Source organism: Camelina sativa, chromosome 3, assembly GCF_030686135.1.
Source record: "Camelina sativa cultivar CO46 ecotype springtype chromosome 3, ASM3068613v1".
Classification (NCBI taxonomy): Eukaryota; Viridiplantae; Streptophyta; class Magnoliopsida; order Brassicales; family Brassicaceae; genus Camelina; species Camelina sativa.
This window is the reverse complement of record NC_141882.1, coordinates 16,013,106-16,032,657: the sequence shown is the minus strand read 5'-3', so window position 1 is coordinate 16,032,657 and position 19,552 is coordinate 16,013,106. Positions and strand designations below refer to the sequence as shown.

General features: G+C 33.9%; 2 protein-coding genes and 1 long non-coding RNA gene across 6 annotated transcripts; 1 reads left to right on the top strand and 2 right to left on the bottom strand.

Moving 5' to 3' along the window:
• Positions 1–384: 384 nt before the first annotated feature.
• Positions 385–7,272, bottom strand: LOC104777414 (putative 1-phosphatidylinositol-3-phosphate 5-kinase FAB1D). 2 transcript variants are annotated; one of them, XM_087505876.1, is made up of 13 exons: positions 6,992–7,272; positions 6,395–6,560; positions 6,261–6,294; positions 5,585–6,172; positions 5,312–5,456; positions 4,864–5,217; positions 3,983–4,738; positions 3,536–3,870; positions 3,279–3,405; positions 2,911–3,066; positions 1,497–2,792; positions 1,116–1,388; positions 385–1,018 (listed from the first exon to the last, which is right to left on the bottom strand). In XM_087505876.1, exons 2-13 carry the CDS (start codon positions 6,441–6,443, stop codon positions 758–760), a joined length of 4,374 nt encoding a protein of 1,457 aa, XP_087362002.1. In that variant the 5' UTR covers positions 6,444–6,560; positions 6,992–7,272; the 3' UTR covers positions 385–757. The 2 variants fall into 2 exon arrangements, with proteins under 2 accessions (XP_087362002.1, XP_087361999.1); XM_087505873.1 differs by having other exon boundaries at positions 6,395–6,564; positions 6,992–7,220.
• A 3,810-nt stretch (positions 7,273–11,082) lies between these two features.
• LOC104777413 (uncharacterized) lies at positions 11,083–12,849 on the top strand. 2 transcript variants are annotated; one of them, XR_015593466.1, is made up of 2 exons: positions 11,083–11,326; positions 11,616–12,849. It is a non-coding gene; the product is annotated as an uncharacterized LOC104777413 (long non-coding RNA). The 2 variants fall into 2 exon arrangements; XR_766279.2 differs by lacking the exon at positions 11,083–11,326 and adding an exon at positions 11,329–11,480.
• A 5,270-nt stretch (positions 12,850–18,119) lies between these two features.
• LOC104777412 (protein EPIDERMAL PATTERNING FACTOR 2) lies at positions 18,120–19,112 on the bottom strand. Of its 2 annotated transcripts, none has more exons than XM_010501664.3 (3): positions 18,878–19,112; positions 18,712–18,776; positions 18,120–18,494 (listed from the first exon to the last, which is right to left on the bottom strand). In XM_010501664.3, the coding sequence occupies exons 1-3, from the start codon at positions 18,972–18,974 to the stop codon at positions 18,291–18,293; spliced, it is 366 nt and encodes a 121-aa protein (XP_010499966.1). In that variant the 5' UTR covers positions 18,975–19,112; the 3' UTR covers positions 18,120–18,290. The 2 variants fall into 2 exon arrangements, with proteins under 2 accessions (XP_010499966.1, XP_010499967.1); XM_010501665.3 differs by having other exon boundaries at positions 18,120–18,491.
• Between the last annotated feature and the right edge of the window lie 440 nt (positions 19,113–19,552).

Below are 19,552 nucleotides of genomic sequence, written 5' to 3'. Positions count from 1 at the left end.
ATGTGGATATCACTTAATTTGAAGTGGCACTTATACTTTTCTCCACACCTGAATATACAAGGACTCAGAACTGTGGGAGGTCAAAATGGATAATCCAATCCTACCGGATCCGAACCTACATGGGTTAAAGATTTTGATGGGCGAGTTACGATTAACTTGCCCAATTATTTTAGAAGGCACAAATGGATGGTCAGACGGACTTGTTGTCCATGCGGTTGGATCTATTGATCATGATATTGAATTGTTCGACCAGATAGATTGAGTTCGGTTTAGATTCATATGTCTGTATTACTTGGATCAAGTGATCGTTTACGGATTGAAAGTTGTAGCGGTTAGGCTAGTGACTTGGGGTTACCAAACACTAAATGCTTTGACAAACAAATGTAACAATAATCACTTTTCTTTTCTTTTTCTTCTTTTTAATACAAAAACAATACTTCAAACTGACTTTTTTTTAAGTACAAACTTTCACTTGCTTGAATCTGCCTTTCAATGAAATGGATAAAAAGACAAAGGCAGAGACAATCCAATCGCTAAATCTACCCCATAAACTTGCTAAAAAACTGCACAATGTCGGGGTAAATAAAACTGGACTTGTCTCTATATACAAAGTGAAGCTATAATCAAATAAAAGAATCATATACTAGATTTTTTTTTTTTTTTTTTGTTGGGGTCAACATATAGAGGATGGGCGATTTAGACCGGGTATAATCAAATATCATCTGTCGCCAAACTATAAATCATATGCTTCTTGTCTTCAAGAGTCTCCTTGGTCGCACCACTGGTCAGGGACGCATAAGAAATGCGTCTTCATGAATTTCCTGAACCTCGTCTTGTAATCAATCGGGCTGATCACTGTCGGCTGTACATTCTTTGGCACCACCAAAGACGATTTCACCCACGTCTCTAACTGCTTGTCCCATGTGTATTGTCTCAAATAATCTATGATCCCACACACTAGCTCATGATTCTCATCATCAACTCCAACTAGCAACGAGTAATCCATAACGTTTATGCTCTGCGATTTGTTTACACAAGAGAAATTGACTAAATGAACATATTTGTCATAGTAATACCGATTAAATAGAGAAAGAGAGATGAAAAAAAAAACTCACAGTTAGGAAGCTGGTGTCGTTATAAACCGCTCTTTGGAGATTTTGTTTTGATGTTTTGCTAACGTAAAGCGGGGATTTATTCATGTCGTTGACAAAGTTCTGATCCAATAGAACATCATCTGCGCCATTAGCAGAAGTGGTTGTAAACCGGGCGTGTAGTGCGCCTTTGAGATCGTACTGGCGAGTAATTTTCCTGCCAAAACTAAGATTCTCCATGACCATCAGGTCGTGTCGTATCTCTTTCCCGCCACCCTTTGGCTGCCTTACAGTTACCTGAAAATGGCAATCAAAGATCCTTCAAACTAAGCCCTATTCATTTGATAATGAGCTAAGAAAAATTCTAATGGTCAAATGATCAAAAGCTGATTGTAGAGACATTACCTGATGGATCCCAAGAACTTTGGCAAGACAAGTTTGGTTGCCTAGATCGTAAGAGTCCTTCATGTATTTGAAATACTCCGGAGCAAATGTCACAAATGATTCGTACTCTGTCTTCTTGATCTCTTTTACGATGAACCTATCATCCAAAGTCTTAGCAAACACAGATTTGCTCTTACCACCCTTAGCATCCCACGGCTTACAGCGACTTAGTGAAGCTATATAATCAAGCTCTGATGAGCAACAGCGTCTTCTGAGGTCACGGAAATCATCTGCATACAGGGACACGATAGAGTATTTGGGTTTTCCAATTGATTTAAGTGACCCAAAAGTAACAAGGACCTCCGGAGGGGGTATATCCAGCCTATTTGTACTCTCACTCGCGAAACGGGGAGCCTCACGGTCAGCAGTTTGCTTAGAATCTTGATCTTTATCTAAGAACCCTTCAAGAGACCCATGTATACACCTTGACAGAGGCAATTTGTTCTCATCAATGTTCAGGTGGGCAAGCGCACAAGCGATCAGGCTGGAGAGCTCGTCTTCATAGTCTGACACAATAAAATCATCATCCCTCAAAGAGATGCGTAGACGAGAACCTTCCTCAGTGATTATCTGGTTCACCGTCTGAAGGTTTTCTTGGGTAAAATTGTTTACATACTCAAATTTCAACAAGTATTCCTTCTCAACGTCAACTATGCGCTTCGAGCGTAGCTCTTCAAATGACAGCCAAAACCATTCATTCCAACCTAAGATGTGTGGCCCAGTAGAGGCAGCAACTTCACCATCCAGTGAATCTCCAGTAATTGGAATTGATTTATCCCCTTCTTGTTCATTGGTCGAATGGATACTAACAGCCAAATGAGTGTCAAAATGATTGTTGATGGGAGATGTTGTCTCGGGCTCGGGCATGGAGCTGCTCAAAGTTTGCAAATCACTGTCTTCAGGCACATTCGATTCTTCCATTTGATCATTGTCTCCAACAGACACACCAACGATTGGTATTTCCTTGTCTTCAACAATTGGAGTGTCCATGACTCCATTGCTACCAGAATCAGAAGATTTGTCATCATTTTCATATCTGGTCATTCCAGCCTCAGAAACAGTCTCCACACCTTGTTCACATGTTTTCCTCTCATCACTTGAAGGTCGCAAACGATTAGACAAAACCAGCGACTGCAGCCGGTAGTTCCAGATGAGTGCTTGAAGCAGAAGTTCCCACCTCATGCGGTTTAAGCGGAGCAGTCTGTGCGAAACATCATCTATGGTTTTCGCTTTGTCAAACGAGTTCCTGATGTTTTCCTTTTTGTAGACAATAAGAAAGTGTCCATAAAAGGATGAATAGATATTAGTAAGCTTGTCTCTAGAACTTAACATAGATAGTTGTATACCGTATGCAATTGTTACAAAGCTAGCTAACCTCAAATACGCGACGCTCGTGATCCAGCAACTCCTCAATGTTAGAAAGGAGTTTGTGTGCACAATGATAGCTGGGATCTGAATTTATGAATTGCGATCTTAGTCTCTTTAGAAAACCACCAGCGTCCTCGAACAAGGAGATCCCTTTAGTAAATACCTGAAGAAGAATATCGAAACAATCAGCACAAAACTGATTATTAATTTAGCATACTTTAGGCCAGGCCTCATCTCAAGTAAGACATGTTATTTGGCAGAAAATGTAAACTGAAAAGAAAGCTAATGATTCCAAATTAAATCAGCGATATTTGTTTCTACCACCATGTATGAAGAATATAGCTACAACACTAATAACGCAGAGTAGAAACTTACTCCTTCAAATTCTTTCTCAAGCCAACCCGCTTTTATCAAAACGCTAGATACCATCTTCATGGGTGGCAGAGACACTGTGTAGGATGCGACTTGGGAGTAACTGAGAATAGCAACCATGGAGCCTAATCTGCAGTGTATACAAGTTTCAAGATATATAATTAAAAATACAAATCTTAGTCCCAAACTATTCTCCAAGGATATGTGGATGTCACATCTCGAAAGCCCATATTATAGAGTAAATAGATCAAAAACCATACCCAAAGAAGTGAAGGAAGTCCCTGTCGAAAGAGTGTCCACAGCTAGACGATCTGTTCAGAAAAGTTTGCTGAGAAAAACTGAGCTCCAAAAACTTTCCAAATGACAAGCTACGAGCAGCAGTCGATATCAGCACTCTTTTTGTGGACCTCCGAGACACATTATTTGGTTTACACTTTCCACAACGGCTCCACATCCAGATTTTTCCTTTTCCCTCACCAGACAGACATTTCGTTGAAGGAATTCGCTTGACTTCAATTGTTAGTTGCTTATTGTTATGAGCATAATAGTAAAGATGTGCTTCCGGTATTCCCTCGCACGTTTGGCATAGGTTTTTCTGCATCATAAACAGTTCCATAAACTAACTTTGAGCTACTAACACAAATGAACCGTGGCAAAAGAACAAAACAGCATTTTATTTTAAACTGAGAAGAGCAACGGAGTCGAACCTGATTAAACATATCGCGCAGGAATCTTTCCAAGGGAACATCGAAGTGCTTGTAAAACTTTATGTGTGAAAAATGCCTTTGGTCACACATTATCCCCCTTAGGGCATTCCTCTTAGACACTAGAACCAATATACTCTGAGACTCCAAGGTGCTCTCAATATCATTCTCTGTTTGTGACCTGTCTCCATCATCTGAACTCATATTTACTGGGATCTCAGGATCAAGTGACACAGCTTGTTTAGTCTCATCATTTTCTGCAGTATCTTCCACAGATTCACTTATCGAATCAAGGTTACTGATATTTGATACATCTGTAACCACAGAAACTGGAACTGACTCCTGATTTTGAACAAAGCCTAAATATTTACTTAATTTGGCAGACAAAGTTGAGAACCCAGTGAAAATAACTGGATTATATGGCTCGTGAGAGAAGACATGATCTCCATCTGGTTCCCTGTTCTCATCTTTCTCACCATCTGCATCCCCATTTATCAGAATAGATTGTTCATCGAATCCATTAGACAAAGGAATATTAACTGTTTCAAAGGCAGATTCACCAGGAGAAGGGGATAGCGGAAACTTTTCTATTTGCATAACACATGATGCAGCTTCCTTTGTAAAGATGGTTGAGAACATTGTATACCGATCAGCTAGGAAAGAAGCCTCCAGCATTAGATGATATGCCAGGATAAATGAATACTGTACTACTTCTTTGACCTTTTTTAACCTATCGCTGTGGCATCCTTTAAGTAAAATCTGCCACATATCAAAATTTCAAAATCAGATAATCATAGGTATACTACAAGAAACTCCAAGGTTAATGTGACAAATTCAAATTTTTGAAAGAATTAGTCATACTACACAATCAATCAGGAACTCACCGTGCAGCCAAGTCGGGTAGGGCAACCCTCTAAAAACATCAGCGTTTTAGTTGGCTTCTTCTCGGCTTCACCCACAGCATTATGCTCCTCGACAATTTTCTCAATGCGGAAAGAATCACAGTGCTTTAACTTTTGACCAGACAGAGAGTCAACTGAAAATATTGGTGAACCAATACATCTAGAAATTCTCTGTAGACGGTGGAGCTTCATGTCAAACACCAGAGTGACCCCTTTATCAAGAATAGACTTTTGGATATCACGTGAAACAGACTTTTCCACTAGCATGACGTCAGGCTTGGTAGCTTCTATAATATCAACAACAGGCTTCACATACTTCACTTGATAACCTTCGTCCTGTTGGCAATAGTAGAAATAAACAAATAATTCAGAAACTACAAAATGAAAGCTTTCAAACTGGTGAATGCCAAGTTATGTTTCTCCCCCCTACCTGATTCACTGATTGGAGAGAAGAAAATCCACTTATTGGATGGCCTAGTACTCCTTCGACTAACATTATTTTAGGATGCTCATACTTAGTTGCCATGTGTTTAAGTGCAGCATGTTTCTTGAAAACAAGGCCTTTGAAAACTTGACTGCAAAAAAAATGAATCAATTATTAGGAAAGTGCCAGTAGATGGAAACTGAATAAAAAAAACCATATGCAATTTTTATGAACCTCAAACAATGCAAAGTCTAAGCAAACAACAGGTAATTGTAATACCTGTCATTGAAAGAACCAGTTGCTATGCATTTCACTTTGATGTACTCAGTCGGATCAACTGCTTTACCATCAATAGCTGGCTTCAGTAGTGAAGCAGCCTCCCAGCATAACCTAGCAACAATCTCGAGCCAGTATTCACCTTCTTCCATAGAGAACCCAGCAGACTTAATAAGTTGACGAACAATGAACTTAAACTTTGAATGTGCCTCCTCAAGCATTACTCTCCGGGTTTCTTCATAAAAATCTCTCTTCTCACTACTTTCATCTTTAGAATCCCCTAACAAACTTGCTTTGCTCCACTCAGAACCATCACAACAATCATCATCATCATCAGCAAAAACTCCGTCTTCTTCATCTTCAGGATTTTCTGGTTCAGGAGGCTCCCAAAACGGAACATCACTATCATCTTCACGATCCGACAAGAATTGCACATTCTCAACACCGTCTTCTTTCGCCTTCTCATCCAAAATGTTAAGAATATCACTCGGCATGCTCTTGGACTTACGCTCTAAACGCTCCACCTTGTGCTCCGTCGTACACTCCACATCTTCTTGACTACTATGACTTGAACACTCATCTTCATTACCCCTAACAAATTATATACAAAACAATCTTAATCAACATACTGTTTAAACAAACATTATCCAAAATCCAATATAGAAAAAGTCATTCATACCTGTCATAAGTGTTTCCATCAACCGAAGACTCACCTGACAAAAACATTACCCAAACCAAATGATTAAGAAACTTCAATTACGGGTTTTTCGGGTTTTGAGTCACATACCGAACAAGGAGAATCATTAAAAATACCTGAGAGAGAGCGTTCACTACTACTGGACAAAGAATTAGAAGGCGTCATCAATGGAGTCTCAACAACAACAACTTTTCTAGTTAACAAACCAGTCTCTTGCGTCTCGCTACGAGATTCAGTAACACCACCACGGTCCACTGGACCAAGAACACGAGAAGTAGCCACCTAACTTGAAACCAAAGGAAAAACAAAACGCGTAAACGAAACAAATCAATCATAGTCATCATTTAAATCATCCACCAAAATCACAAATCTTCGAAAAAAAGGAAAACAAAATATCGACCGACGGAGATATGATATGATGATATATCCGAGTTTGCCATAAAACAAAGGGACGCACAGATTTCGGGGGGGGGGGGGGGGGGGGGGGGGGGGGAAGATCTATAAGATTTTAGGAAAATTTTATAGATCAATTCAGATTTTTTCAAATCTCTCTGTACACAAAACTCTACTGAAGAAGAACCACGAAAGGAAAAAAAAAAAAAAATCATAAATCAACAATTTAGGAGTCGACGCGGAGAACAGTGAAATCGATTTTTCAAATTTGAGTTCGCCGGAGAAATTAAACAAGACGAAGAGAGATGAGAATGACTCACCGCGGAAAGCAAAAGATGAAGAGATTTGAGAGTTTTAAGAGGTTGGAGAAACCTAAAACATTTACAGATTCTTCTTTAGTTTTGTGGCTTCTTAGTGAAACAAGAAGAGAGGAATTGAAGTTTTTTTTTTTGTGTGTTCGAGAGGAAAATGAGAAACGGAGTCGACGGTGATGAGAAAGAAGAGAGACCAAGTTTTTGAAGAAGAAGAAGAAGAAGGAAGACAAGGAAGAAAGAAGAGAATAATATTTTCATTTTATTATATTTTAAAACTTGTGGGCTCCACTTTCCTCCTTTCTCCTACCATTCTTCTTTTCCTATAAAAATTAAAAAACAAAAAAAAACAAAAACTTTATTTCAATTAAAATAAAATAAACTTGTGACATTTTTTTTTTATTTTGGTCTTGACCGTTAAATCTGTTGACATACATCTAAAAAGACATATACACAAAAAAAAAAAAATGAATAAAGTGAAATTATAATAAGAAATTATGATTATTTATGAATAAATTTCTGATATGGCCATTTTTACTAGTTAATAAAAAATGAGATGAGTAGTCACATTTTTTGAGTTCTATCTATATGAATAGTTGCGTCGTTTGTCTCTCTCTTTCTCTCTAGTCTGTTTTCTATGCTTTTTGACTAAATAAATTTTCAAAATTCAATGGATATACATAGTGCATGTACGTATGATCAATGAAGTATATGGCTGAATGTGTAAAAAAAAAAACAGGGTAGTACATATATTTTTAAGAAAATAAGTAGATTAGGATTTTTTTGTTCTAGTGCATTTTTCATGTGTATCAACAATTTTTTTTTAAAAAATGGATGATACAAATAAAAAATAAATTAATAATGTAAGGCGTTACGTTTTATAGATTTGTTCGTTTTACCTAAAAACAAAAAATACAGAGCAAAAATTCAAATTACAGAACTAAATGACTAAATACCAAAACAAAATTAGCCGTTGGTCAAAATTCATGGCGTGATTTTTATGAATGATAAGACCTTACAAATGTACAGTCAAACTTACATGATTTTATCATTTCGAGGCAAAATATTTTCTTAATTTATAAAATTATTAATTTACCTAATTTTATATTTTTTTAAAAAAGTATTTAGATTTTTTAGAAGTATTAAAAATCAATGTAATAAAACCCAGAATTATTAGAAATAAACTCTAATTAGAGTTTATTCAAATAATCCAAATTTAAGACTAAATGAAAAAAGACAAGAGTATACTCATATTCACTAAATTTTCTTAACTATATAAATATATGTATATATTTTGATAAATTTATATAGTTACTTTAATTTTTAGTATTTATGGACCATGTATTTACATAATTTTTAAAAAAATATTATCATATAGAATTATGTTAAAATTTACATTAACCCAACTCATAACCGAAATAACTTATTAATTTATCACGTATTAATTTATAGATATTTTAAAGTGATAATTAACATATATTGTTATATTATCATAATTGATGAAATCTTTTTAAGCATCCTTAAAGATGGAAAATTCAATGAAGAGATTATAAATAATAAGAATTTAAATAATGGTTTTCAGTCTCCATATGTGATTTTTATAAATAGTAAATTTTTTTTTACAGGATATGTGTATAAATATAGTTTTGATATATTATCATGGTTAATGGATATGTTCTACTACTTATTGCCAAATATTGGTAAATTCAAAGGCTAAATACCAAAAAAAAATAGATGGTTGTCCTTTCTTATACATGATTTTATAAAATTGTAAAAGTGTTACAAATATATAAAAGAGTAAATATAAATAATTTTCATATGTTTTTAATTACTGCTTATTACCAAATATATGTAAATGCAAAGGCTAAATACCAAAAAAAACTTAGATGTTGATGTCTCTCTATTTTACACCTTTTTAAGCATCTTTTTAATCATGTTTTGCATTGTCTAGAGTCTAACATTATCATTTTTAGGTTGTCTAGGTGTTGCATTTTGGATGAAAACCGGTGATTTGGAGTTTAAAAGAGCAAGAATGAGGAGTCACACGAACCATAACCCGAAGGTGTGATCATGCATAAGAACTACCCAAAGCCTTAACCCGAACCAGTGGAGTTAAGCACAAGAAGAACCATCTGAAGCCCAACTAGAAGAGGTGCTCGACCCTAGCTTCGGGGTAGATGCTTCTGATGATAGTTGTTGTGGCTAGGTCAAGTGGTTTCCATATATAAATCTCTTCTTATTTCGACAGCCAAAAATACGACACATAGGGCAAGAGCCACAGAGAGAGAGATTAAAGCCGATTTTTACACTTTTTGAGAGATTTTCGTATACTTAGCATTTTTTTTTCCATTTTGTATTCTACTACTTTCGTTTCTCTACGTCTTTCGATTATATACATTTGTTTCAACATTTTTATTATGTAATCATTATTCATATCTCTGTCTATGTCGATTTCCATGATGTTTGAGTAGTGAACCAAAGTTTCTAGGGTGGGATAGGCTAGTAAGTGTTCTTTGGAATTGCAAGTATTGTTTTGAGCCTATTATGTAATTGTCCTGGCACCATTGATCCGAATGTTATCAATTATTTGTTGGTGTTTATCTTTTTTCCTGAGTAGTATTCAAAACCTTGAAAGCCTCTTTTATTGCTTTACAATTTTGAGTGATGGTGGGAAACTCCATTTCCTATTCTAACACCTAGAATGTCTCCATCTTTGGCTCTTGTTTTGATGATGTGTCTCATTATATCCGCAAAGAGTATAAATAAATATGGTGATAATGGGTCTCCTTGAAGTATACCTCTTTCAGGGACAACCATACCCTGTGGGAACCATTAAAGGTGTGAATGGTTGCAGCGGTTGGGGTGAACAAATCCATCTTTGGAGTAGACCGTTTTTTATTTACCATTCATCAAACGTGTCCGCAATAGTGCGGTCCAAAAAAACAAAAATAAAACCGCAGCGGACCAATTATAGATCGCTTTTGCATACAAATAGAGTTGGAACGCAATGGTTTGTTGTCCACACTAAAAATAGAGTGGTCTAATCTTCCCCGACTGTGGTAACCATTCAGACCCTAATTAGAACTGAATAGCTAACAGATCAAACTGATCACACAATATTGGCGATGATAGAGCACCAGGCCTACCATCTCATATATCTCTACATCTGTGAATTATTTAGTCAAGTCAGCATTTATCTTGTGTGTTAGTCTAGAGGGGAAGTAACCAAATTCAACCAGTGACACAAGTGTGCTACTGGAAGTGTAAACATTATAAAATACGTTTGAGCATGATCACCTATCTTAAGTTCCGGCCCAGCAAAAAATAGGCTTCAATACATAACAATTTTTAAAATGGATTTTATAGGTAAAAATTAAAAGTTGAGACAAAATCTTAAAAGTTAATCAAATAGAGGCCTACTTTTGCAATAATAAATAGATAGATTAAAAATTGAGACCAAATCTTAAACTTTTTGAAAAATGGGACCTATTATTTGCAATGAAAATATTTAATTGGGCATAACTTTTTTACTAAAAAATTCAAAAAAAAAGGAGGCCAAATACTTTTGTATCTTGAGAATGTGGGGCGGGTCGGGACTGCCTATCTTTTGGTCTCCAATGTGAAGTTTGTTGTATGAAACTCATATACTAGATATGTAATTCCTAGCATATCTAGTTTTTATGCTAGCATGAAAAAAACCTGTTACGATCACCCAAATGTAACCACCGGTTTCTGCTTTTATTATGCCAGTAATATTCTTCATCTTGATAAGCCTTCCTAAGTTCTTCTTGAAGTATTGGTATGTGGCGTCGATGATTTTTGTGGATGTTTGTCATAGATCTATTTAGTTCCTTTTGATAATATTTTATTCGTTTTACAGAATTCATATTTGCAGTATGTTTCCCTTTTGTCATCGCTCTTCTACAAATATTGATTTGGTCACATATGAAGTAATATAGCTATTTTGTTTACAGGAGTTTTAAGTTATCAATCTAAGTAGTTTTTTATTAAAACGGAAAGACTTTGTGATAGGTTGTTGTGGAGGACTTATGGTTGTAAGGATTGATTTATGATTAGAACCATTGAACTCCAAAAAATTCAGCTTTTGTAGTAAGGAAAAGAGAGGCCCACTCAGAATTAACCATAACGCTATCTAAACAGCATTTGACAGTGTAATTACATCGCTCTTCTACCCAAGAAAACATATCTCCTTTTGACTTGAGGTCAACTAAATCACAGAAATTATGTGATTAAATCTTCTAAACGTCCATTCTTCTTTTGGAGGTCCTCCAACTTTCCCGGAGTTACAAGTGATTTCATAGAAATCACATTATTTCATTCAAGGTACACTTCCAGTTGTGCATAAGCTTTTTAAGTATTCCAAAAAAAATGTCTTTGGCTTGTATTTGGACTACCATAAACACCAGAAAAATAGAACGCATTACTATTAAAGTTGATATGAACATCAATTATATGTTCATCCTGATACAATTCAAATGTAACGATGTAAACTAACATTGAATATATATATATATATATATATATATATCATATTTAGAGATTAATCAATTTTGTTTAGTTTAATTATGGATTCTCTTGATTTGATACACTTATCTAAAATAATTTTTAATAGGTGTCAAACAACCGTTCGCATGAGTTCTCTCCCAGGCACGAAAACCAAGGTGGCCTCCGCAAGTCTTCAACTGCATCTCCGAATGACCACCCTCTGCTGGATTTTTGTCAGACCTTTTCCGTGAGAAGCCCATGTGATTTCTCTCTCGGGATCTCTCTCCAATTTCCCGAAGAACCTTCCCCTCTCCAGAGAAAAAAAATTTTCATCACCACATAATCCCAGATCTGCAACCGCTCGCCGATTTTATGGTGTTTCTCATTCACCGGTGTCCTTCCACCATCCTCATAGTCGTCTGATCAAAGTTGCGCCTATTTCAGGTCCGTTCAAGGATCACGAAGGATTGTTTCTCTTTTTTTGTTGGTAGATCTTTGACGCCGGCGACCCTTGTTCCCATCTCCATTTCTCGTGTCAAGATTGTTATGTTGTCGGTGGTGGGTTCTTCTTGTCCAAAGCCACCAGATCCGGTGTTGCTGGTGAGTCTTGTGTCGCCTTCTGATCCTCCAGAACCACCAGATCCGCCAGACCCTATCAACGAGTAAACTTCAACTTGGTCGTTGTCGTCCTCTGGCTTGCGTTATCAATGTGAACAATTCTACGGAGAGTGGTATTCTCTCCTCCTCTGAAGCTTGGCTTGTTCTCTTTGCTTGTGGTTAAATAGTGTTTCAGAACCAGTTTGTCTTAAGCTTGAATCTATCAGATACTTCTCCGAGTTTATCAGACACTTCTCCGAGTTTACCGGAGACTTCTTCGGCCTCTCCTTGCTCCCTGTTGAGACAAAGTCAATTTGTCCCTAGGTTAGAACCACAGTTGTTGGTTCGTTTTCTGTCCAATTTCGACGGACTTGTTTAACCGGATACTCGTCCAGTCTAAAGCTATTTCTGTTGGTTCAATCTTTGCTCCGATCCCGCGAATTTTTCTCACCGGACACTTCTCCGGCGTCTTCATGTTCGTGTATAAGGCAGATCTTTTAACGTCACAATGTATGGTGAATATCTCTTTACCAGTCGATGGTTATGTGTTGATTGCTACTTCTTTCATGGGTATTTTTGTGATAGTTATTCTTGACACTTCTCCTGGTGCTCTATGAAGCTTTTTCAAGTTTGTGTCTTTATGTTTATCTTGTGGTTCAATTAATTTATCTTTCAAATTTGCTATTCGTATATGTCTGAATATGCTTTATCTTGTATGTTTGTAGTTCCAATATAAGTTTGGGTTCACAAAAAAAGAAAGAAAAGGTGTCAAACATTATATATGATTTTGGTTTCATAACAAAAGAAATTATTAATCATATTGTTGTGGCAAATAAAACGTTATTTATACCTGGATTCTACTAATCTACAGCTAAAGGGGGTGGGGCACGTGCCCCATACTCCTTTTTAAAAATCTTTTTACTAGCCCTTGCAATATAGTATCTGCTAGCTCATTTGGAGAAAGGTGCCTTACATTGTGTTTTAGGAGCTGGGTTCAAACCCACTCATCAATACTTATTTTCCATTTTTTTCCTTTTTTCTCAACGTTTCTATTACTAAGTAAAAAATTCCTTCTTTAGTGCCCAACATAGTTTTTGACCCTGGATCCGCCACTGCTACTAATCATATTGTTCTGGCATATATAGATTGTGCATTTTGTATGATGTCGTCTGACAAGGGGAGTCCTAAAACAAGGGCAATATAATATTATGATTAGATGCATATATACAAGCTTATAACTGTATATTAATGAATATGATTAATGCATAGAAAACTATGTAAAATATATATATATATATATATACATATATATATATAAAGGGGGTGTTATTGGATATTGTCAACAAAAAAAAAGGGGTGTTATTGGATTTGCTGCATAAACCTTTAACAAAACTTGTACCATCTTAATTGAAAGGAGATATGTTATCGAGTATAAGCTATATTTCATCTCCTGCAATTAAGATATATTTTTTAAAAAAATCGTTTAACTATATATATAAAAACAGAAAAATAGTATCAACAAATTTCTGCAAAACTATTCTAGGTTGATGATAAATCTTTAAAGAAAATACACATTACCTATTTTTAACCAAATTTTTATTTTAAATGTTTCTATCTATGAAAAACAAATTATATATTTTATCCTATATCTATATTTTAATCAATCCCTATATATATACAACAAATATTCAACAACAAACGTTATTTTATAGAGCAATGATTCAGTCGTTGCAATCGAATGCAGAATAAATTCAATCATTGGTTTGGTGATTCACTGATTTGTGATTAGTGAATATACGTTTTGAGGGGGGAACGACCATGATCCATTAAGAACATAGCTGGTCCATAGAGATCTCACCACGTATCTTGACTGACTCGGATTGTTTTGAGAGATCAATGGTTGAAACGAGAGAAGATGAACACGACTACCTATCAGCACAACACGTGGCAGACCGATGCTTGTACCTCGTCATTTGTAGCCTTGGCTTATTGGTCCGTGTCATAGACGGAAACTTCAATATTGTATTTATGTTTCTCGTTTGGTCCATTATTAGAGTGTACTCTTTTGGTAAAGTATATAAGATTATTATGTCATCCGTTTCTTTATAGATATCCTCGTGTCAATAACTTTCATTCAAATAAATAAATAAATTAATAAAAATATGAAAAAGTGACTAAATTATTATTTTTATATATTTTTATCTTATATATATTATCAATTTTTTGACAGAAGAAAAATAATTTTCCTTTTGCTAAAACTACATCAAAATGACATTAATATATTTACACAAAATATCTTAAAAACGAAAGTTATTGTGAATCAGAGTTAAAAGAACAATGCTTTTCATATTATACATTAGAAAATATCAACTACAATCAATTAGATTGTTAATTCCATTGCTTAGTATAGTGATTTATAAATGTATTATATATTGTATCCGTTGAGATTGAAAATATATATTTGAATTTGAAATAGGATAATCCATTAAAATTGTAAAGATTGATACATCTATTCTTACACATTCATGTTCGGTTGAAACCACATTACAAGTGAATTATGTGTTGTTGATGTGTGACAAGAAGGAAAAGTGATAACGAGAGTTCGGAATTTGAAAGTTTTTGCTACAATCCGAAAATGTTGGAGATTCATGTCTTCAACATAAAAAAAATGGAGCCATGTTACCCATCACGCCAATTTTAAAATTATTGTCACACTTCAAGACAAAACTATTGTCTTTTCTCGGTCCTTATTATATACTATAGTTTCAAACATTTTTGTTCTCGTGGTAGAAAAAAACAACTACATATTCTCTACAAGACTATAACACACGCCCATACTTTAGCACTTGAACGATGATAATAAATCAGAATTTTTAAAAAGGTTTGAATTTTGTTTAGATTTTCTGCGTTTGTTTCTAGTTTTCAAATGAATATTTATAATCACACATGTTAATTTTATGTTCTTATTTATATAAAAATGCATATTTATAATCACATGTTAAATATAAATGCACAATTATAATCACATGTTAAATATAAATGCACAATTATAATCACATGTTAAATAAGAAAAAATAAAACAAATTTCTGTTAAATATATGCATATTTATAATCACATGTTTATGATAGGAGTTGATTTTATTTTATTATTATGTTTGCCTTTGAAATAATAAGATTCTGAAATGAAAAGATTAATTTCTTTTCTTACATTTTTTTTTTAAACTTTGATACATAGAGACTAACAAAGCAAATCTTATACAACGGGCTTGTTCGTTTGGTTGACGCAGGCGGTTGCGGCAGCGGCTGCGTTTGCGTTTTTAACCGCTTAATCAAAACAACGTTTAAAAATGTTAGACGCAGGTCGCAGCGTTTGTCGCAGGTACCTGTGGCAAGCAAACAAACAAACTTACATGTGTCTGCCGCAGCCGCAGGTACCTGCGTCAACCAAACGAACATAGAAAACATCAAAATTTTATGTTTGGATTTTTCTATTATGGGTCTAAATGGTAACAACGGATTTGGTTGTGCGGGACAAGCGGTTATATAGTGCGGTACGGTTGAACTGCGGTACATGCGGGATAAATGTATTTGCGGGACAAGTGCGATTACTGCAAAATTAAGCGGTACAAAATAATGTTTGATTGGTGAAAAACTATTTGCGGTGCGGATTTCATATTATTTTATAAATAACTATTATAATTATATATTACAAATAGACATTATAAGTAAATATATTATAAATTAAATTATTTTCTTTATTGTTAATGAAATAGTAATTTTGTCTATTATTTATAAATTTTTAAAACCAAATTATTTAAAATTAATTATGTGAATTTTTATTAATTAAAATAGTCAAGAAATACATTGTTTTAAAAATAAATTCATTATGTAGAAAACTCGAATTTCTTTTTCAACATTTTAAATCTAGTTAAAATAGATATTATACATTTTGATGATATAATTTTTTTCTTCTAAAATCTGTTTTCTTATTTAAAGTGATAATTGTATAAATTTTGAAGAAATGATGAATTATTATTTTTAGTAATTTATTTAACAGAAGTTTAAAAAAAATTAAATTGAAAATACATTTAAAAGATTATTGTTAAATATAACTGATTATTATTCTCTTTTAAAATAAATAGCTAAAATAAATTAAAATTTTATATATCTTGTGTAGTTGTGCGGTATTTGAAAACCACTAGATAAATGGTTGCTGGACACAAAAAAGCGGTCCACTTGTTAATTTCTTCTCTTCAAAAACGCAAAGTAGGTTTTGTTTTACTTTTCCTAAAAACGCAAATTATTGAACATATATACGAATGGTGACACAAAACGTTTTTTTTTAAAAAATCTTCAAATACGCACTTGAATGTGCTTCCATTCACACCCTATGTTTTAGCGTATGTGGAAAAGAATGTTAAAATGCAGTTTAACAACATAGCATTTGTTAATTTTCAAATGTTCAAATTATAGATGGATTTGAGATAAGGTAAAAAAAAAAGAAATAACTGCATGAGATAATATTTAGAAGAAGTGAATTCAAAGATTTTTCAACAATTTAATGTTCAATCAGAAAAATAATCATACGATTGGTTATTCTAAAAATGATATTAAAAATTGTTAGTGGTCTTAATATAACTAAAGATTGATAGCTATTAGTCATGTTTTTCTATGATTTGAACGGTGGAATGGTATATTTATAAGTTATAACTAGGAAAATTATATCATTTTATATTTTATTTTCTGTAAAAAACATTAGTTGTAGTGGTTACTGAAAGTCATAAAAGCAGATTAACTATCTAATTAATTTTCGTTACGCTGGAAAAATTGAAATCGCAAATGCGTAAAAACTAAGTTAAAGTTATGTTTTCTGTTTTTGTATTTGAAGCGTAAAATTACGTAACAGTATTTGGAAAAGAAAATGATAGAAGTAAAAAATTCGAAGACTCCAAACAAAAACATAGTCACATTTATTTGGTCGGTAAAACTGAATATCCTTCGAATGATTCTCTCTCGTGTATACTTGTGGTTGTGGACATGCTTTAGAAACAAATAATTTACTATTTTTTTCTGTATATTATAGACGCGTATAAATACAATTATGAACTGATTTTATTGTTCGACTCGAGAATTTAGTTGCGAGACCAAACAGATTGTTAGGTTCGATTTCGTTTCCTGCTGTGTCCTGCCGTCCACTTTTAGGCAGTTTCATTATCTAAAATTTTCATTTATTTGTTTCATGCCAAAAAGAGAAACAACAAATATCTTTCAAAGTTAATTAAAATAAAAGGAAAAAAAAATCAAACGTTTTTGCGTAGGAAGATAGGATAACACTATTTCAACTTGGATTCTTAAAAGTGAAAAAATCAGAAATTCCAGATTAAGATGTTTTATGTTGATTTTTTAAAATATCTTGTGCCATTTCCATAGTCTCTAATACTATATGTAAAATCAAAACAAATTCATTAATTTGGGTCATTTAAAAAATTAACAATCCTGCAAGTTGCGTCCATTTATCATTCTTTCATCGACTATTGACCATGTCTTTTTGGATATTCTTCAAGCTTTCATTTTCAAAATTGGAATGCCAAATTTAAAATAAATAAAGTTTTTATTATCGTTTCTGTGTTTAAAAAAGCTTATTTTTTAGTCAAATAACATAGCCTGGTCTTAACTTTAAAAAGTGAGGGTAAAATAATTTAAATGCATAGCATATTTTTTTGGCCAAGAATAAAAAACAGATCAGAAATTATGGCAAAAAATATATTCTAATGTTTGATTTAAGCCTTTAACTACATAAATTTAGCATTCATTTGTGTTACATTAGACTAATGTAAGAAGATATAAATTTCAAAATTGTTCCAAAGGATTAAAAAGTGTATATACTCTCTTACATTGATTGGTTCAACCGGTTTGATGGGGACATCCGGACATATTAAAAAAAAAAACACAAAATTGGCCAACCGAAACATTTGACTTTGAGTTGTGACGGTTCTCAAGCATCTGATTCGACCGTGTTATTCATACAACTCTCTTTAGAAAGGCTTAAAAAGCCCAATATTAATAATAAAAGGGCCCATAGCTTTTTAATTTAATGTTCCCAACAAAATTGTACAATAAAAAAAGAGAGTTTTATTTTCGCCGCCAAAACTGATATTTTTTTAATCACAGACGTCCAAAAAGAAAAAAATAGACGGCGGATATTTTAAGCTCTAGAAGGCACGTGATAGTATCTTCCTCGGCACGTGCATCTGTAGATGACGCTACACGATTCGGCGACGGAGCATTGGAAACTAATCATCACACGTTTACACGGCGAGCACGCACCACACGCGTATGAACAATCCGGTAAGCTTGATCCTGTTGGGTACATTTCCATTTCTACCCCTCCTTTTTTGCTTATTTCCTTCTTCACCACATATAAATAAAAATACAACTAAATTCTTTTTTTATTTCTCACCATAAAAATAGGATAAATTCATAATTAAGTAAATGGAGGAAAAAACAAAACACGGTTTGCTATTTAATTATTTGAAAAATACAAAGGCGGATGCTATTTTTAGACAAGGTTTGTATTTTTTTTTTTTTTTTTTTTGTAAAGCACCGAGGTGGTGGACCAAACCTACCTTGTGGTGAGTTTGAGCTTGTTCTACATCGGCGTTTTTCTTATCTCCGCCATTGACCGTGATTTCTACCCAAAAAAATATAAAATGTAAACTATATTAATATATGAAAAATCATAACCAAGTAAATAAAATGATAAAAAAAAAAAAAGAGATTGATGTGACGGACTTAGTGGCGGCGTGCGAATGGAGTTAACGACCAAAGAACACGCGGCGAAGACTAGGACGACGCAAAACATTAACGTGCGGAGAAACTTCTTTGCCATGTTTTATATTATTTGTTTTCTTTTAACAAGCAAAAAAACAGAAACTTTCTGGTTGAGACAGAGGTTTTAAAGAAGAAGTTTCTAGAAGATGAGAGGAGAAGACAATGTAAGTAGTACGTGTGTTGTGTGTGAAGTAATGATAAAAAAGGTGGAACAAGTGATATATATATAGTTGAGAAAAAGATGAGAAGAATTGGTATGTGTTTATGATAATAAATGATGAAAAGAGGTACCCCCTATTTGAAGGGTCACATGATTCTCGTCGATTTTCTGATAAAAAATCATTATGATTTTATTCGTTTTGAGTTATCAATGAACATGTTTCGCGCCCAATGAATAAATTTGAATATGAGAACTGTTCATATGTACACGTACGTACCAACAGAGCCTGAGAATTGAGATATGGCAGGGAAGGGCATGCATTATGATCCAAAATTACCATCGTATTTTTAACTTTTGGGATATATGTAACAGACATTGTATATACATATTTCAATACAAATCATAGTTCAGCATAATAGTTATGAGTTATGACCAAATAGACCATAATAAGTAGTAAAGTATGCACAAAGCCACAC